Source organism: Eurytemora carolleeae, unplaced genomic scaffold, assembly GCF_000591075.1.
Source record: "Eurytemora carolleeae unplaced genomic scaffold, Eaff_2.0 scaffold40, whole genome shotgun sequence".
Taxonomy (NCBI): domain Eukaryota; kingdom Metazoa; phylum Arthropoda; class Copepoda; order Calanoida; family Temoridae; genus Eurytemora; species Eurytemora carolleeae.
The window spans coordinates 605,653-622,182 of record NW_019396035.1 but is presented as its reverse complement, the minus strand read 5'-3'; the positions used below and the strand labels follow the sequence as shown (position 1 = coordinate 622,182).

The 16,530-nt window shown below is 35.4% G+C and overlaps 3 protein-coding genes across 10 annotated transcripts in view; all 3 read left to right on the top strand.

The window, feature by feature from the left end:
* LOC111698077 (zinc finger FYVE domain-containing protein 9) overlaps positions 1-16,530 on the top strand; it is a 28,264-nt gene that overhangs the window by 2,660 nt on the left and 9,074 nt on the right. For all 8 annotated transcript variants that reach the window (XM_023468365.1, XM_023468372.1, XM_023468357.1 and 5 more), the window contains exons 3-5: positions 14,097-14,189; positions 14,971-15,146; positions 15,450-16,525. In XM_023468365.1, coding sequence (XP_023324133.1) covers positions 14,127-14,189; positions 14,971-15,146; positions 15,450-16,525 — 1,315 coding nt within the window. In that variant the 5' untranslated portion in view covers positions 14,097-14,126. The remainder of the gene's footprint in view (positions 1-14,096; positions 14,190-14,970; positions 15,147-15,449; positions 16,526-16,530) is intronic.
* LOC111698214 (ER membrane protein complex subunit 10) lies at positions 130-2,565 on the top strand. The gene is made up of 5 exons (XM_023468496.1): positions 130-297; positions 427-498; positions 937-1,095; positions 1,780-1,878; positions 2,428-2,565. The coding sequence occupies exons 1-5, from the start codon at positions 130-132 to the stop codon at positions 2,563-2,565; spliced, it is 636 nt and encodes a 211-aa protein (XP_023324264.1).
* Positions 2,696-11,214, top strand: LOC111698209 (ubiquitin-protein ligase E3C). The gene is made up of 16 exons (XM_023468486.1): positions 2,696-2,778; positions 2,873-3,037; positions 3,234-3,350; positions 3,445-3,541; positions 4,124-4,258; positions 4,372-4,587; positions 5,043-5,405; positions 6,171-6,242; positions 6,307-6,521; positions 6,886-7,168; positions 7,242-8,537; positions 8,731-8,927; positions 9,288-9,489; positions 9,848-10,055; positions 10,311-10,510; positions 10,942-11,214. Exons 1-16 carry the CDS (start codon positions 2,696-2,698, stop codon positions 11,008-11,010), a joined length of 3,918 nt encoding a protein of 1,305 aa, XP_023324254.1. The 3' UTR covers positions 11,011-11,214.

Here is a 16,530-nt window from a genome sequence, read left to right as displayed (position 1 = left end):
GATATTTCATAACCTAATCATTTTTTGCTAAAGTTTTTTCTTGGTCAAACGGTTTTTTGTTTGTTTTTTCCTTAAATGTTACCGAAACAAGAGATTCAAATATTAACAATGTTTTCCATTTTTAGAAAGATGCTCTTGTTCCTTTTCCTGGGTTTGTTGTTGGATCTGTGCTCCTGCTCCGACCTGGAGATGGAGGGAGACATGAGGTTGAGATTAGATCATAGTTTTGATCTGGGTCGGAGCTGGGAGAACAGAGGTTCTGTAGCTTTAACCAGATCCAGGCTCGGCAGTGCTTCGGTCAACCAGGAAATCAAAAAATAATCATGGTTGAAAATATTTTATCAATCCCTTTTTAAACCTTAATGTTAATTTCCAATTTCTGGTTTAAGAATTTTGTAGAAACGATTGATTGATTGATTAAACCAGGATGTTCTTGAGTCAGATAAATATGAGAAAATGAAGGAACTGTGTAGCAACAACCAACTTTACCTCATCAAGGTAAGTTAAGATCTCGGATTTTTTCTTATTTACAATTATAATTTTTATATATTTCTAAATTTTTCTTATTTACAATTATAATTTTTATTTATTTCTAAATTTTTCTTGAATTATTAATAAATTCACATATTTAGTCCAAAATATTTAGCGTGTCTAAAAGTAACTCTTTCACAAGAGCAATCGTCCAAAGTTTGAACAATGTTGCTTAAATTAATATGTTTCTTCTTTTTGGTAATTTTCATAAGAGAACTGAACATACTATTTTTCTCAGTATCATATATGTGGTATTTTTCCTTGGAATTAAACGGCATATTCAAATCCAAATTCCATGTTAGCATACCAGTCCCAGCCCCCGTCCCCCACTCACCCTGGGTTTGTGGCAGTTGACAAATCGCCCATAATGCGTTGTATTTCGTCCTCCAACACTCCCCTGTTCAGGTTGTTGGTGAGGGAGGAGTAGGTGAGCTCCAGAGTTATACTTCTGCGTGCACTCTCCTAGAGTCTGGTCTAGCTGAGACCCTGATATTTAACCTAGACTGGAGAGGAAGTCTAGTTGCTGTGAACCTAGCGGTCAGAACAGAGGAAGCACCTTACAAGGTAAATTTGATAATCATATATTTGATTCTATTACCATTGTCCAGTCTGTTGAAGAAATGAAAAGTAGTTAGATCTATCTAATTTTTTTTTAAGAAAGAATTTTTCTGTAACAATCTAAAATACATGAAAACTAGGCTGCGCCGCCCATCTTCTATTTAAGTTTTTAAGTGTGACTTTTCTGTGAGCATCTTCTCATCTTTGAAGTATAAAACATAAACAACAAAAGTTCGTGGATTTTCAAAATTTTTCAAAAATCCAAAAGTTTTAGAGACACCTCTTTGTAATTCAGAGATGGAATTTAAAGAATTTGAGCCGCGGTTTAAATCCGCCAAAATCCGCCAAAACCCGGTTTAAATTTAGCGCCGGCTTAAATCTTGAAACATTTGATACAATTTTAAGTGGAACCAACCATATTTAAGCTGCGGCTTAAATTTAAACCACCGCTCAAATTCTTTAAATTCGGCCACTGAGCATTCATAAATCTTCCCTGGGGTCAACCGGCAAACAAACAAACAAACATCCAAACATCCAAACATCCAAACATCCAAACATCCAAACAAACAAACAAACAAACAAACAAACATAAAAACACCAAAACAGATAGACAGAAAGACAGACATGCAAAGTATATTTATAGATGAATATTTCTAAAACAATTCAAAGTATATGAAAATAATGATGTAGGGAAGAAACAGGGATAAGTTTGATACCAAGGTTCAGATCCAACACATGGAGAACGGTCCTACTCCGGATACTGCAGCTTTCATACAGAGGATGGAGGAGGTAAATAAACAAATATTTATGGGTTTTAATATTTACCCCTTTCTAAACTTTTCCTTAGAGATGTTGAATTTTAAGTATGTTTGCCCGGAGCGGCGAGTTTTATTAACTGAATTGGAAAAATTTAGGATTTTTTGTAGAAAATAAATGAATTGTGGGTGATAACTTGCCCTTTGTTAACAATTTTTCTTTACTAAAGCATACAAAACAAGCCTCATCCCCTTTGGGGGTGTAATTCTATTAAATATTGCAGATATTGATTATTTAAGAAGATATACAAAATATACTGATTAATTATACATAATCACAAACACAAGGTCTAACGTCAACTTAGTGTAATCAACAGTCAATGTTCAATGGGTTCTCCCAGATAATTTCTCGTTTACTGGCCCTAATAACCTTGAGACTAACGCTTCTAATTAACGCATCTAGTGATTTATTTGCCATATGTAGAATCTAGATAAACTTAAGACAGTTTTTCTTTCTAACTAGAGGCCTTTTTGTCGAGTTATTAATAAAAATGTAACTTATGATCAATAAAAAAATTTTCAGGAGAAAACAAGGAAGATGACTGGACAGAGCAAGGATGAAAAATCATTTTTCTCCAAGTACTGGATGTATATTGTTCCAGTTTGTATCTTCATGCTTATCAATGGAATGGGTGGAGATACCGGGGGCGCAGCTAGATAATCCGTTTATTTTGTTAGGATAACAATTGTTGTAAAAGTTTTGTAATTTAGTAAAAACTTAAAATTTGTGTTTTGTTGATTTAGTTTGTATGTTCTATACATGAATGATCTCAGTTTGTTTTCAGATGACAATGCTTCTCCGAACCCTGAGCCGGAGCACGCTCTCTCAGGTTTTTCGTTCCAGGAACATGTCCGACTATGAAAGCTCTATTAGGTATGAGACATCAGCTTAATTGACAAGTTTTTGTGATTTAGTAATAATCTGCGTCAAGGTTACTTTTTGTTGGAAATTGATGTTGCTTGTTTAGTTTAAAAAGCCTGTATCCTGGGTCCGAGGAGAAGGTTGAGAAAGGAGGTTTTTCCGGAGAATTCTCCGGGGTTATCCCAGTCAAGGAGCTGACAGCAACCTACTCCTGTAGTAGTGGACCAGGAGGACAGAACGTTAATAAGGTTTCTACTAAAGTAGATTTAAGGTAAAATTTATTTTTTGTGTTAAAAAAATTGATTCTACCTGTTTTTCTTCTTATACAGTTTTCATCAAATATTTTTTTTACAATTTTTTTATAAAACTTTTATATGCTATCTTTATTTTTTCTTCTTTTATTATTTCCTTTTACTTTTGGACTCATCAAAAAAAATTAAATTCTGGATTCTATTTTGTTGTTTTAGATTTCATGTTGAGTCAGCAACTTGGTTGAGTTCTGAGATAAAATCTAAAGTTTTGGAAAAATATTCTTCTCAGCTGACTAAAGATGGTTGGATGGTTGTTAAATCAGATCGAACAAGGTGATAAATATCTGAAAAGTCAAATCAAAAAATATTTTTCTTTTATCAGAAAGCTTGCATTGGTAAAACCGTCAATGTACCCTCTCTTTTTCAGGTCTCAGAGCTTAAATCAGGCAGACGCTTTAGAGAAACTTCGCAATGCAATCCGGTTAGCTACGCAGCCTGATAAACCTTTATCTACTGCAGAGGAAGTGGAAAAATTTAGGAAATGGTTCAATTTGAATAAAAATATATAAAACTAGCTTGTCCAGAGTTTTCTCCATGAAAGTCAACTCACTCAACTTTAAAGCTAATAAAATTCTCGTGGTCCTACCGGGTTCCTTAGGGGTTTCTGAGTTATGATCGGATAAACTAACAAACAGAATGAAATTGATACTTTATATACCTGATATAAATTGTCCATAGACTTATAATTTTGCAATATAAAAAGTTCCACTAACTTTTTACAACGCTACCAGTTAATCAACAAAAAAGCGGTTTTGTTAAGTAAATCGAGGATTTTGACAAAACCGAAGCTTAACTTTAATTCTTTGCAGAAAGATATCGACATTCTACCTCATCATTTTCATATAAAATTTTTAAGCATAAAACTTCAATAATAAGTTTTGCTTTATCACGTTGATAGATTTATTTTAAAAAATGTTGAATTTGAACCTATTCTGGTTTAGGAAAGGAAAACTGAAGGCGTCAAGGGAAAGACTTCATTTTAAACGCTCTCGCAGCTCTGTAAAATCCGACCGAAGTGGAACCGATTATTAAAATGCTTATTTCAGAAGAGAATGTTTGGGAAGGGATACTTCGAGGGAGATTTCAGGACGAAACCTATAGTTAACAACAGAGGAGCGACCAGGGCAGAGAACAAGGAACAGTTACTAGAACGTGCTCGATTAGACAGGAAAAATAGAGAGGTGAATACTTTTATGAATAAGAAGTTATTTTTAAAGACAAATTGATAAAGGTTTGTAGGATTGATACAGATTTTCTTTTGACGACAGCTTCTCATTTGTTAATTTTTTGTTAGGCCAAGCGCGCTGAGACACACGCTGCAGTTCGAATTCAAGCCTTGGTTCGAGGATTTATCTGTAGACGACGAATTTTCCGACAGATCAGAGATCATGAGATTCCTAGACTTAGGAGACAGTTGGAGGCTGTACCTGGAGACTGGGAGGTTTTCCGCAGGATCTGCGTTCTTGTCGTTTTCGCCACAGACAGTGCTACTCTAGTATGGATATTTCAGGTGAGAAATTACGATAAACTTTTATATGTCAAATGGAATAAATATACTGATTACTGAATGCCAGCTTGTTTTGGAAAATAAAGATTCGTTTACGTTTTTCCTGTCACCTTTACAATTTTTATATTTACTTTTTAAATTCTAGCCTTATATGAACTGTAGAGTGTTGACGCAAGTATTAATGGCATGTCAGATTCACAACGCTATCTTTTAAAGCTTTGTCTGATCATGAATCAATGAGATATCCATGTTTTTCTTTTTGAATATTAATTATTGCAATAGTGGTTTCTTTTTTAAAAGTGACTTGCGGGTTTCGGATGCGGAAACAATAGTGGCATTTTTAAGGGTTTAACACGTTTCAAACTAGATAAACGTGGATATCTTCCATTCTTATCAGATAAACTTAAGTCTCTTTACACTAAGAGGACATTTTAATAAAAATTATATTTTTTATCAAGGTTCTGGTTCGGGAGAGAAGTAAGCTCGTCCCTGTAATAGAATCTAATCCTGGTTGGACGCACACGTTGTGTAAACTCTCCTTGTCCTGTGTTGAACTGCTGGCAAGCTCTTCGGACTCAATAGCTGCCTCTCTTCGCTTCCTCCAAATATACACAAACAATGCAACCTTTCCAAACAAACCAGATATAGTGACAAATATTTATAAATATCTGGTTTCTAGAAAATACTTTAGTTTGGTGAGACTAATTATTGATAGTCGTGTACCTCCTGTACTCAGTGAGACTACTCGGCCGCCGACTCCTTTGGCCGGTGAAATCCTTCAGATGGTTCTCAACCCAGTTAATATAGCAGTTCAGGCAACGGTAACATATTTTAAGAATAAGAGGTTAAATCAACATAAAAATGTTTAATGGTAACATTTTAAATAGTTGTTTAGTCAACGGTAACATATTAGCGTAGCAGTGTAATTAACGGTAACATATTAGAACATTAGTTTAGTCAACGGTAACATATTAGCGTAGCAGTGTAATTAACGGTAACATATTAAAACATTAGTTCAGTCAACGGTAACATATTAGAATAGCAGTTTAGTCAACGGTAACATATAAGGAAAGCAGGTTTAATTAACGGTAATATATTAAAACATTAGTTTAGTCAACGTTAACATATAAGAATAACAGTTCAGTCAATGGTAACATTATTAAATAGTAGTTTAGTAAACGGAAACATATTTGAATAGCAGTTTAGTCAACGGTAACATATTAAAACATTAGTTTAGTCAACGTTAACATATATGAATAACAGTTCAGTCAATGGTAACATAGTAAATAGTAGTTTAGTCAACCTTAACATAATAGAACTGCAGTTTAGTCAGCGGTAACATTAGCATATCAGTTTAATTAGCGGTAACATATTAAAACATTAGTTTAGTCAACGTTAACATATAAGAATAACAGTTCAGTCAATGGTAACATAGTAAATAGTAGTTTAGTCAACGGTAACATATTAGAATTGCGGTTCAGTCAGCGGTAACATTTTAAAATAATAGTCCAGTTAACATTATAGAATGAACTTAATTAATTTAGTTTTATTTTTTTGGTTTTTATTCACACAAGTTTTTTTTTTAGAATTCGAGTTTTAAAGCTGAAATATTCACAAACCTATCAACTCATATTCTTGGAGGAACTCTCTCTGAACAGGTTAAAAAAAAAAAAAAAAAAACGCATATTAAATAGTTTGAAACATTAAAAATTATTATTTCAGATTCAGTTATTTATTCTGCCAAGTCTGGCTGTGAGTGAAGAGTTTTCTATCGGAGCAGTATTAAAGCACCTGGAGAACACGGGTTCAGGTTCTCTAAGAGTTTCGTCCTCTCCGGAGCTCCTCTACTCTATCCTGACCCTGAGTAAGGGCAGGTTGGGAAGACTAGATGAGGAGCAAGGAACATCATTTCTGAATGTGATCAGTACCTTGACAAGGTTCGATAATAACTTTGATTACTCAAAACTAGGGATACACTGCGGTTGGGAGGAGCGTTGACCCATATTTTATTGAATGATGGGTTTTCTATTAATAATAATAAAACAGGGATCATAGGGTTGGAACAATATATGTCTGAGCAATTAGGGGTGGTGAAGTTTAACTCGAGTAAAATGTGTCTAAAAGAACAGGGATAAAAGATTGAAAATATTTTAGACTTTCAGGAATTAAAATAAATACAAATCTTATTTAAATGGAAAAACAGTTTCACAGATATTATATTCAATACAACCATTCTTTTCGATATTTACATATTTATTAAATTTAGAATAAAAATCTAGAGATAATTAATGATTACTCCAGGACCACGCTTGTCCCTGAACTTGATGAGGAGGGAGATGATAGTGATTCTGAGAGTGAGGCCATGGATCAGTCATCCAACCGAAACCCTTTGATTGAAACCTCAATTTGTTTGCTCAACTCGGCTGAGTTTGTGAGCGGGATTGTGAGCATTGCTGAAGGTTCGAAATCCCGAAGCTCTGCTCCAACCTTCTCCGGTTCTCCTGCTAGTGTTAGATTAGGGAATACGGAGAATATTAGAAATATTTGCAAAATATGTCATCAACTACTTATTTATAATCAACAGGTATGTTCAATATATAAGATAAAAATAACTAATTAAAGATATAAAGTTGATAAAACCTTGTTTTATTTCTTAGGGTATGCATGACTACTCTCTCCTGCACTCCCTCGCATTTCGTCCCAATTTTCTCCGACAGCTCTGGAATATAGTTTGCACAACCTCACAACCTTCACTTTTCGGTTCTCCTACTCCGCTCGTTTCAATCATATCCCGAGGATTGAAGATGTCCGGACTAGAACGGGATGATATATCTCCTCCATTGGCAGTATTCTGTTCATTGTTCCGTTACCTCCTAGTTACTATCCATGATACGGAGTTCTATGGAACCGAGCAGATTAATACCAAGCAGAGGAACTGGATGCCGTTTACACTACCGGAGCTGGTGAGTATGTCTCTCTCCCTGCGTGATATTGCTCTAGGGTTGGTTGAGCTTGCGTTTCCTGAATCCAGGCCTAGAGTTAGAGATGATTACAGACAAGCTGTAAATTCTGTTCGTGATACTCCGGAGGAATCTCGGGACGTTCGAGATATCATCATCTGGACTCATCTCTTTAAAACGGTAGTTTCTCTAGTTCGTCAACTGTATACCAGAGATACCCGGAGACAGTTCTGTCTTGACGATCATTGGATCAGTAGTGGGATTACTCTACCTTTAGACCGACCTCAGGACGTATCCTTCCGAAGGTCTAGAATACGTGCCTACCGTCCCTTTAGAGGACTCCGAGTGTTTACCCGAGAGGAGTTGGAGGAGAGTGGTCCTCCTCTCACTACCAAGGAGGTGAGACTTGCAACAGTTCTCCGGGAACTTCCCTTCACAATATCCTTCAGTCAGAGGGTTCTCCTCTTCCAGAACCTGATACAGAGGGATAAACAGGAATACCAGGGAGATAGAGTCAATTTTCTGCAAGGACCAACAATAGATATTCTAGTGAGAAGAAACTATATTTACGAAGATGCCTTTGAGAAACTATCCGTGGATAATGAACCCAACATGAAGTTGAAGATGAGAGTTCAGCTCGTCAATGCTGCGGGGTTGGACGAGGCCGGGATTGATGGCGGGGGTCTCTTTAGGGAGTTCCTCAGTCAGCTTCTCAAAGCTGCATTCGATCCTAACAGAGGTTTCTTTGTTCTCACCAGGGATCAACATCTTTATCCGAACCCTACAGCTAACCAGATCCATCCCAATGCTGGAGCTCACTATTTCTTCATCGGACGTATTCTTGGGAAGGCTCTGTATGAAAACCTTTTAGTTGAGCTCCCCCTAGCAGCCTTTTTCCTGAGTAAACTTCTTGGACAGAAACTTGTGAATGTTGATATTGATCATCTGGACTCATTAGACCCGGAGCTGTACAAGAATCTTCTATATCTCAAGGTAATCTTACTTACACAAACTTATCGTCGTTAAAATAGTACTGAATTTTATCCAAATCAAAACACCTTTGAAAAAATTAATAAGTTTGTAATATGTAACATGTATATGTGTAGATATCATCATTTACAGTTTTGATTATTAGTTGGATAAAGTTCAATTGCCCTTTCCTATTTTACTTGTAAATCCTGTTTAGACATACGAGGGAGATGTTCTGGATCTAGGATTAGATTTTACCATGGCTGTAGAGGAGTTCGGAGAGACAAGGATAGAACTACTCAAACCTGAAGGAGATAGTACTCCTGTTACCTCGGATAATAGGATAGAATATATCCATCTTGTTGCAGATTATAAACTCAACAGGCAGATTAAAAATCAATGCATTGCATTCAGGTTCGTCTTAATTTCTCTTTAAAATCTCTCGTAGAAATACTCTTCATTTTGATTTGGTAAATGCATGCACAATATTTTGTATAAAACGAAAAAGCAAAAATAGAATAAAATACTCTATTTATGTCCAAAATAAGTAGATTTAATTCTAAATTAATTGGAAAAAAATGTTATATTAAATTTACTTATTTCGAATTAAAATTATCTAGCAAACTTTTTATCATCCAACTTTTTAGCATTAATCCTATGTAAAGTAAATTTTCTGATAATTGATTTTTTCCTTGTCTTTCTTTGTTGCATTGAGGTAGAATTATAATTAGTTTACCAAACTTTTTATTAGATTTTATAAGTTTTTTTTGTAAGGAATGGACTTGAGGATGTGATAGGATTGGATTGGTTGAGAATGTTTAGTCACCGTGAATTGGAGACTCTTATCTGTGGAGCTGAACATGAGATCAGTGTCGAGGATCTACAGGCTCATACTAACTATTCAGGGGGATATACAGCAGATCATCTTACTATAACAGGTATAAAGGATATACAGCAGATCATCTTACTATTACAGGTATACAGGATATACAGCAGATCATCTTACTATTACAGGTATACAGTATATACAGCAGATCATCTTACTATTACAGGTATACAGGATATACAGCAGATCATCTTTCTATTACAGGTATACAGGATATACAGCAGATTATCTTACTATTACAGGTATACAGGATATACAGCAGATCATCTTTCTATTACAGGTATACAGGATATACAACAGATCATCTTACTATTATAGGTATACAGGATATACAGTAGATCATCTTACTATTACAGGTAGTATATTCAGTAGATCATCTTACTATTACAGGTATACAGGATATACAGCAGATCATCTTACTATTACAGGTATATAGTATATACAGTAGATCATCTTACTATTACAGGTATACAGGATATACAGCAGATCATCTTACTATTACAGGTATACAGTATATACAGCAGATCATCTTACTATTACAGGTATACAGTTAATACAGCAGATCATCTTTCTATTACAGGTATATAGTATATACAGTAGATCATCTTACTATTACAGGTATACAGGATATACAGCAGATCATCTTACTATAACAGGTATACAGTATATACAGCAGATCATCTTACTATTACAGGTATACTGTTAATACAGCAGATCATCTTACAATTACAGGTATATAGTATATACAGTAGATCATCTTACTATTACAGGGATACAGTATATACAGTAGATCATTTTACTATTACAGGTATATATGATATACAGCAGATCATCTTTCTATTACTATTCGAACAATTTATTTCTGAATACAGTTGGCGAAATGTATATTTTGAAAACAATTTCTATTTTAGCTTTCTGGGAGGCCGTTCGAGGCTTTACCGAGGATCAGAAGCGGTCCTTGCTGAAGTTTGTGACGAGCTGCTCCCGTCCTCCTCATCTTGGTTTCCGAGATCTGGATCCACCGTTCTGTATTCATAATGCCGGGGGGGATCAGGACAGGTTGCCAACAGCCTCTACATGCATGAATCTTCTTAAACTACCAGATTTCAAGGTTAGATTGAATTCTTCACAGGGTTTATGTTTATCAAGCTTACAGGAGGTTTGCATCCCTAGTTTTAGCAATAATTTTAGCTATAAATAACGGGGGAAACGTATAAAATATCAAGTTTTTTATCCACCCCGGACAAACTCTAGTGATAAGAATATAGATTAACAACTTTGTTCTTTTTATGGTAAAAAGAGAAATTTAAAACAAATTATTACAAACTATAAGGTCTTACTCCAGAGTAGATTTAAATGTGAAAGTAGATGTTTCTAAAAGTCTGATATGACTTGTTTTGATTTACTCTACAAACATTCTTCAAACATTCTATCATACAAAAAAAGCAAAAAAAAAATTCTTACTTCTTCGTGAAAATGCATTCTCCGTTTTGCTAATGCTCCCCAAGTGACTCATTTACTATTAATAAATATTTTCTCTAGAATTCTAAAATGTTAAGAGAGAAACTGATTTACGCTATAGAAGCCGGAGCAGGATTTGAACTCAGTTAAATATACACACTTGTATCAAATATAGTTCTATCATTATAGTCCTGAGGATTGGGGGAAAAACCCACAATAAGATAATAAATTTTGTTTAACCATTTTGTTAAGAATGTTGTTAGTTTTGTTCATTGAAAAAGTATAATGAAATTAATACTGTAATATGTTCTCAGTGATTTTATATGTTTGAATTAAAGTGTTATGATGATTTAATTTATTCTTTGGCAGGGCTCTAATAGTTTTTACTCAGCATTTTTAAGGAAAAGAACTTTTTTAAATTATGAATATGAATAAAACTTTTCTGTGAACATTGTATTGCATAAATAAAGATTAAGTAAAAAAAATTTTATTAATTATTTTTTCTTATATGTATATACTTTGCTTGTCTCTTTGATTGTTTGTTTATGTGTTGTAACCGAAAAACGTCAAATTGTTTGTGAATATCAATCTTATTTTGTCCGTGGGTAGTATGGTTAACTTATGCAATCTAAAGAGAACATATGAGATAACACACTTACCCACAAAGGATGAGACTGTAAGGCCGACTTAAAAGTCTTCGAATATGACGATCCTAAGTGTAAATTGTTGTATTTTCACCTTCAATCATCTCAGAGCAATGAATCAAACCCATTTATTTTATAGATAATGATACATACTAAGTCTAATTACTTTGTCAGTAACAATTTTCTTTGGCGCTTCACGCATCATTTCTAATAGAATTTCTAACTTTTTTCTCGTTTTCGACAAATGAAAATCGGTCATTCTTTATATATTCTCTCAAAAAACCTGTATATATGCTTCTCCTCATGAGTAATTATATAGATATATCATTTAAGGTTACACAAAACCTGACAATTTCTCAATAACAAGAAAAAAGAATTGTATTAGACTATTCTAGACTTTTGCAGAATGCAAGAGGAAAACAAGGATAAGCCCTTTACTGTCAAACAAGGACAGAGGGACTTCGATCAGAAAGACTATTATGGATTATGGACAGACGAGATAGTCCAGTACTGCCAGGAACTATGTACTTACTGCATAGGACTGCACAGACCTAAGATTAAGGGACTAGATAGTGGACAAATATGACTAGAAAATGAATTACATAAAACTGCTGTAAACTGTAATAGGGGACATAATATACAGGGTGTCCCATATCATATTAGATAGTCAATGGGTCTAAACTTCTGTACATAGTGATAATTTGACTAAGCCAGGGACTAAAAAATTCAATAAGAAAAACGTAAAAAGACACTTGAAGAACAGGATTTATTTGCCGCTTCGCGCACATGTTTCATTAATTTACTCTTATTGTTCTTTTCAAAGCTGTTGGTAGTATATTTTTTTTAACACAAGAACAATTGCCACGGATATTATAAGTTGGTATATCATTGAGCATAGAGCCAACCGTCCCTTCAACAATTAAAAAATGGTGTTATTTTTAATTAAACAGCGCTTTTTTTTTAAAAATATCGACAGGGGGCTACCGCTAGCCCCCTTTACTCCCCGCGCCCCCTCAAACGTGCTAGTTGCGCCACTGCATGGACTGCATGCTAAGCTTTGCAACTGAGAATGTAATTTCTATGTTTTAACGGGAGAGGGCGGGCGTATACAGGAATTTGTCCTGGGTGGGCTAGAAACCTATAGTTGTACTACATCGCCCCCACCGCTCTAAATCCAATTATAAGGGGAGGGAGATATAATTGTTTCAAAGAAGATAAATGAGGAGTACAAGGGGCGGGACGTCACACCCCCCTCTGTTGAGTAGCAATCACGGTAATATGTTACATCGTCTATACGCAGAATACGCAACATCCCCCCTTCTGAACTTCTGACCTACTAACTTTCCGACCTACTGCAAAGTTGGACCTACGCCAGCTGTTTATTTTTGTACTATTTGAGGGTTAGGTTAGGTTAAGACAATTTCTGGGCCGAGCGCTGCGGCTAGGACAGCTATTCTAGGGGGCCGAGCGCCGCGGCTAGGACAGGCTAGGGGAACGGGTGCTGCGGCCACAAGTCCACTTAGCAGCTGTAAACCCACGTGCTAGTAGGTATAGTGTATGTATAGCTGATATTTGTCGTAGGTCAGGAAGGTCGAAGAAGTGAGTATAGCGGATATGCGTAGGTCGAAAATACACCGCCAGATACACTTACCCGATCGAAATCCGCGCTATTGGTTAAGAGAGTTAAGAAAGTAATTGTGTTCTCCTTTTCATACTCTTCATTATACTAACCTTACGTGATATCTATCTTTATTTCAGAAATCATCGAAATGGCGTACAGTTTATTTATTGATTGTAAGGACAGACAATCATTCGCGGCAAAAATAATAAATCTTGCGCTAAAATCTAAAATCCCGTGATGTAATGTATTCAACTCTACCCCTTTTCATTCAATCTTTTATATCGGAAACCCCTGTTTGCTGTAAAGTATCTAACCCTGTTAAATATTTAATGTTTTATTTATCCATAACATACACGATTTATCAAAATACTCTCAAGCAAAGTTGTGACTCGACAACTAGTTTTTGTAGGCGTTTAACTCTTATGGATATGATACAGGGTGTCCCACATCAAATTAGACCGCGGCAATGTGTCTAAATTACAATTTGGAGGATAAATCAGAAAATCTAAGATGAATGAATCAATTTAAGAAATTTAATAAGGCTAAAATTATTTTTTTTTTCTGCAGAAAATGCTAGATTTTTTGAGTATTATGTGCGTCTTTTGGCGCTAAAGATTGGAGATAATCTAATATGATATGGGACGCTCTGTACCTAATTTACTGGATAAGTTTGAACCTCATTTCTAGGACGATTTACAGGGACTGTACGTGAAGCTTCAATTAACCCTTCATGAATCGATGGCAATGGACTACTAGTTTGAGCTGTTTAAATGTTTAAAGATAGTTCTAAAAAACAATTATTATAACCCACTTGCAATTTCTAGCTGGTGTGAAATAAGTTATTATTTTTGAATATGTTCATTAAAGACAAAGGGAAATGTATGTTATTATATAAGTGATTTTCTCCGTTTTTAAAAAAAAATAAACAGAAGGATTATATAATTTTTAAAGCCTAAACTAATATATATTTCAGATATGACTTGACTTTAATTTCTAAAAAGATGGAGAAGTTTACAGTTGATCTTGATGCTGTGCTTGATGAGTTCGAGTTTCATGAAGGACAGGTTAGTTAAAATCCAAAAAAAAGTTTTAAGATATAGTTGTTAGTATAGTTTTGTAAGCAGGGTAATCCCCTAAGGATGAGACTGTAAAGACGACTTAAAACTATTTAAACATGACGATTCCAAGTTGAAATTAAGTCTGCTGTCTTGAAGGTAGTCTTTAAATGGCCAATTTATTGATTTTAGAAAGATATTTTTAGTTGTAGTAAATCATGATTATAAGTAATCAGACAGTATAGCTTTGTGTGCAACCCTGTACTTTAAAATCTACGATTTTATCTGAGAATATTTTTTTGTGATGTTAAAATGATTTTATTGTTCATCATTGAAATTAGTTTGTTGACCTTTTTATTTATTGCGTGATGAAATTGTTTCAAGTTCAAACATTGCGGCCAGTTGGGGGCCAGAAGCGGTGGTGGGGGGGGGGGGGTCTGCTCAATCTGGTTGTTCACGCTTTATTTCTACCAGTCATTGGGGATTCCGGTTATAACCATAAACTTTCCGGTCATCCGAATGGTTTACATTAGTCCACCTTCTCTGGTTGGAAGGGGGGGGGGGGGAGAGTGGAAGGGGGGAAGGATAACCTTATCTTAGGTAAGTTCCAATAATTTTTGTTAGTACGTTTTTAAACTTTAGTTAGTTATGGTCAAGAAAAAAACTAAATGTAGATAAACTAAAGATAGAATTTAGATTTACCTTCTAAATCATCTTCAACAATTTGCTACATATCCATAATATTAATACAAATAAAAATATTCATAATCATATATTATTTTATGTGCAGGCGAATCAATTAGGTAAGATTGATAATCCGTCCTCGTCTGGGTTCTTTACTCCGGACACGGAGCTCGGTCCATTCTCTTTGGATCAGATATCTGCTCCAGATCAAAGGTTCAACCTGGGAGTAGGAGATACACTGCACCTGGAGAAATCCTCTTCAAATCAACCTTTAGAAACTAGGTAAGAAAATTTATATGAAACTTTTAACTCAAATTTTTCAACTTATTTTATAAAAACTTTAAAATCGTCTAGTTTTCCAGCAGGAAATTATCAACCCCCTCCTTTCATGGAATTTTACACTGCTTTTAATACACACTCTCCCTTTCTCCCCTTTTTTATAATGTCCAACGAAGAGTTAAAGGCAGCAAGAAGTTAATTAGCCAAGCCTTTGGCAAACCCAATTCCTAAATAATCGACATCCGAAATCTTACAAACTTATAATATAAAAAAGAATGGAACACTAAAATTCTTTGTTTTTGCTAGGTATGATACTCCTTTCCGCATTGATCCTTTCAATCCTAACCTTGGATACAAGAACGAGGGTTTTGTTGAAACTGTTCCACCAAATCTAAACGGAGAAGCAACTAGCTCTATGCAAGATATACCAGAAGATATTTTAACAGGTTCAGATGATAACCTGAAGGAGCAGAAAACTAATGGTGATGCCAGCACTATAAACATTGATAAACAAATCCCTGTGATACAAGATCATTCTATACAACTGGACAATGAGCCGCAATCCGTCCTATCTCCTTCCTCAGCTAACACCCCTTTAGAATCCTGCTGTCCCGAGCCTAGTACTAGAGATATTTCTAGTTCTGCCTCTATCCCGGATACAGTAAGGGAACCGAGCGAAGAGCAAACACTGTCAATACCACAAACAGAGTCACAATCTCATAATATAATATCAGTTGATACCGAACCTGAAAGCGCTATCTCTGAAACCCAAGTAGTACCTGGAGCTGAACCTATCTTGGAAAAATTGGATATATCACCAACACGAGAGTGTGAAGGTTTTGAAAATACACTTACCGACAATCTAGAGTCCGATTTTCCTGTTTTTAATCCCCCTGAGATACCGTCCAGGGATCCTTCTCCACAGGAGCACACGTCTGAGTCCCTTTCTATAGACGAGGATAATGGTTTGGATATAGGTAGTGAAGATTATGTAGATGAAAAGCAACTAGAGATGTATCTCAAGCAGATCAAGATGGAGAACTCAGAAGAGAAACTTATTCAAGAAAATTTCCCTGAAAGCTTGAGTCCAAGCCCGCGAGAGGATGATAGTTTGAGAACTGGAGCAAGACCAAAGCGTAAACCTGATACTTTACTCCAGGATGATCTTGAGCCTAGGATCCGAACCAAGGAGACGGTTCAGGTTGGTGAGGTGGAGACGGAGGAGTTCAATATTCCTGACGATGAATTGCAGCCTAGTATAGGATCAGGGAAGGTTGAGTCTCCTCCCCCGTATAGTGAAGTAGATCCTAGTTACGAAGAACCAAAACCTGTGAGACCGCTTACACTCAACCTGGATCAGAACGAAAGATTTAGAGAGAAAGGTTAG

Bases quoted from the DNA above. Each gene is read 5' to 3' on its own strand.
- LOC111698209 (XM_023468486.1), top strand. From the start codon at position 2,696: ATGCTTCTCCGAACCCTGAGCCGGAGCACGCTCTCTCAGGTTTTTCGT. The intron at 4,588-5,042 runs GTGAGAAATTAC...TTTTTTATCAAG, and splicing joins CTCTAGTATGGATATTTCAG to GTTCTGGTTCGGGAGAGAAG. The intron at 6,243-6,306 runs GTTAAAAAAAAA...TTATTATTTCAG, and splicing joins GAGGAACTCTCTCTGAACAG to ATTCAGTTATTTATTCTGCC.
- LOC111698214 (XM_023468496.1), top strand. From the start codon at position 130: ATGCTCTTGTTCCTTTTCCTGGGTTTGTTGTTGGATCTGTGCTCCTGC. The intron at 298-426 runs GTCAACCAGGAA...TGATTAAACCAG, and splicing joins CCAGGCTCGGCAGTGCTTCG to GATGTTCTTGAGTCAGATAA. The intron at 499-936 runs GTAAGTTAAGAT...TCCCCTGTTCAG, and splicing joins ACCAACTTTACCTCATCAAG to GTTGTTGGTGAGGGAGGAGT.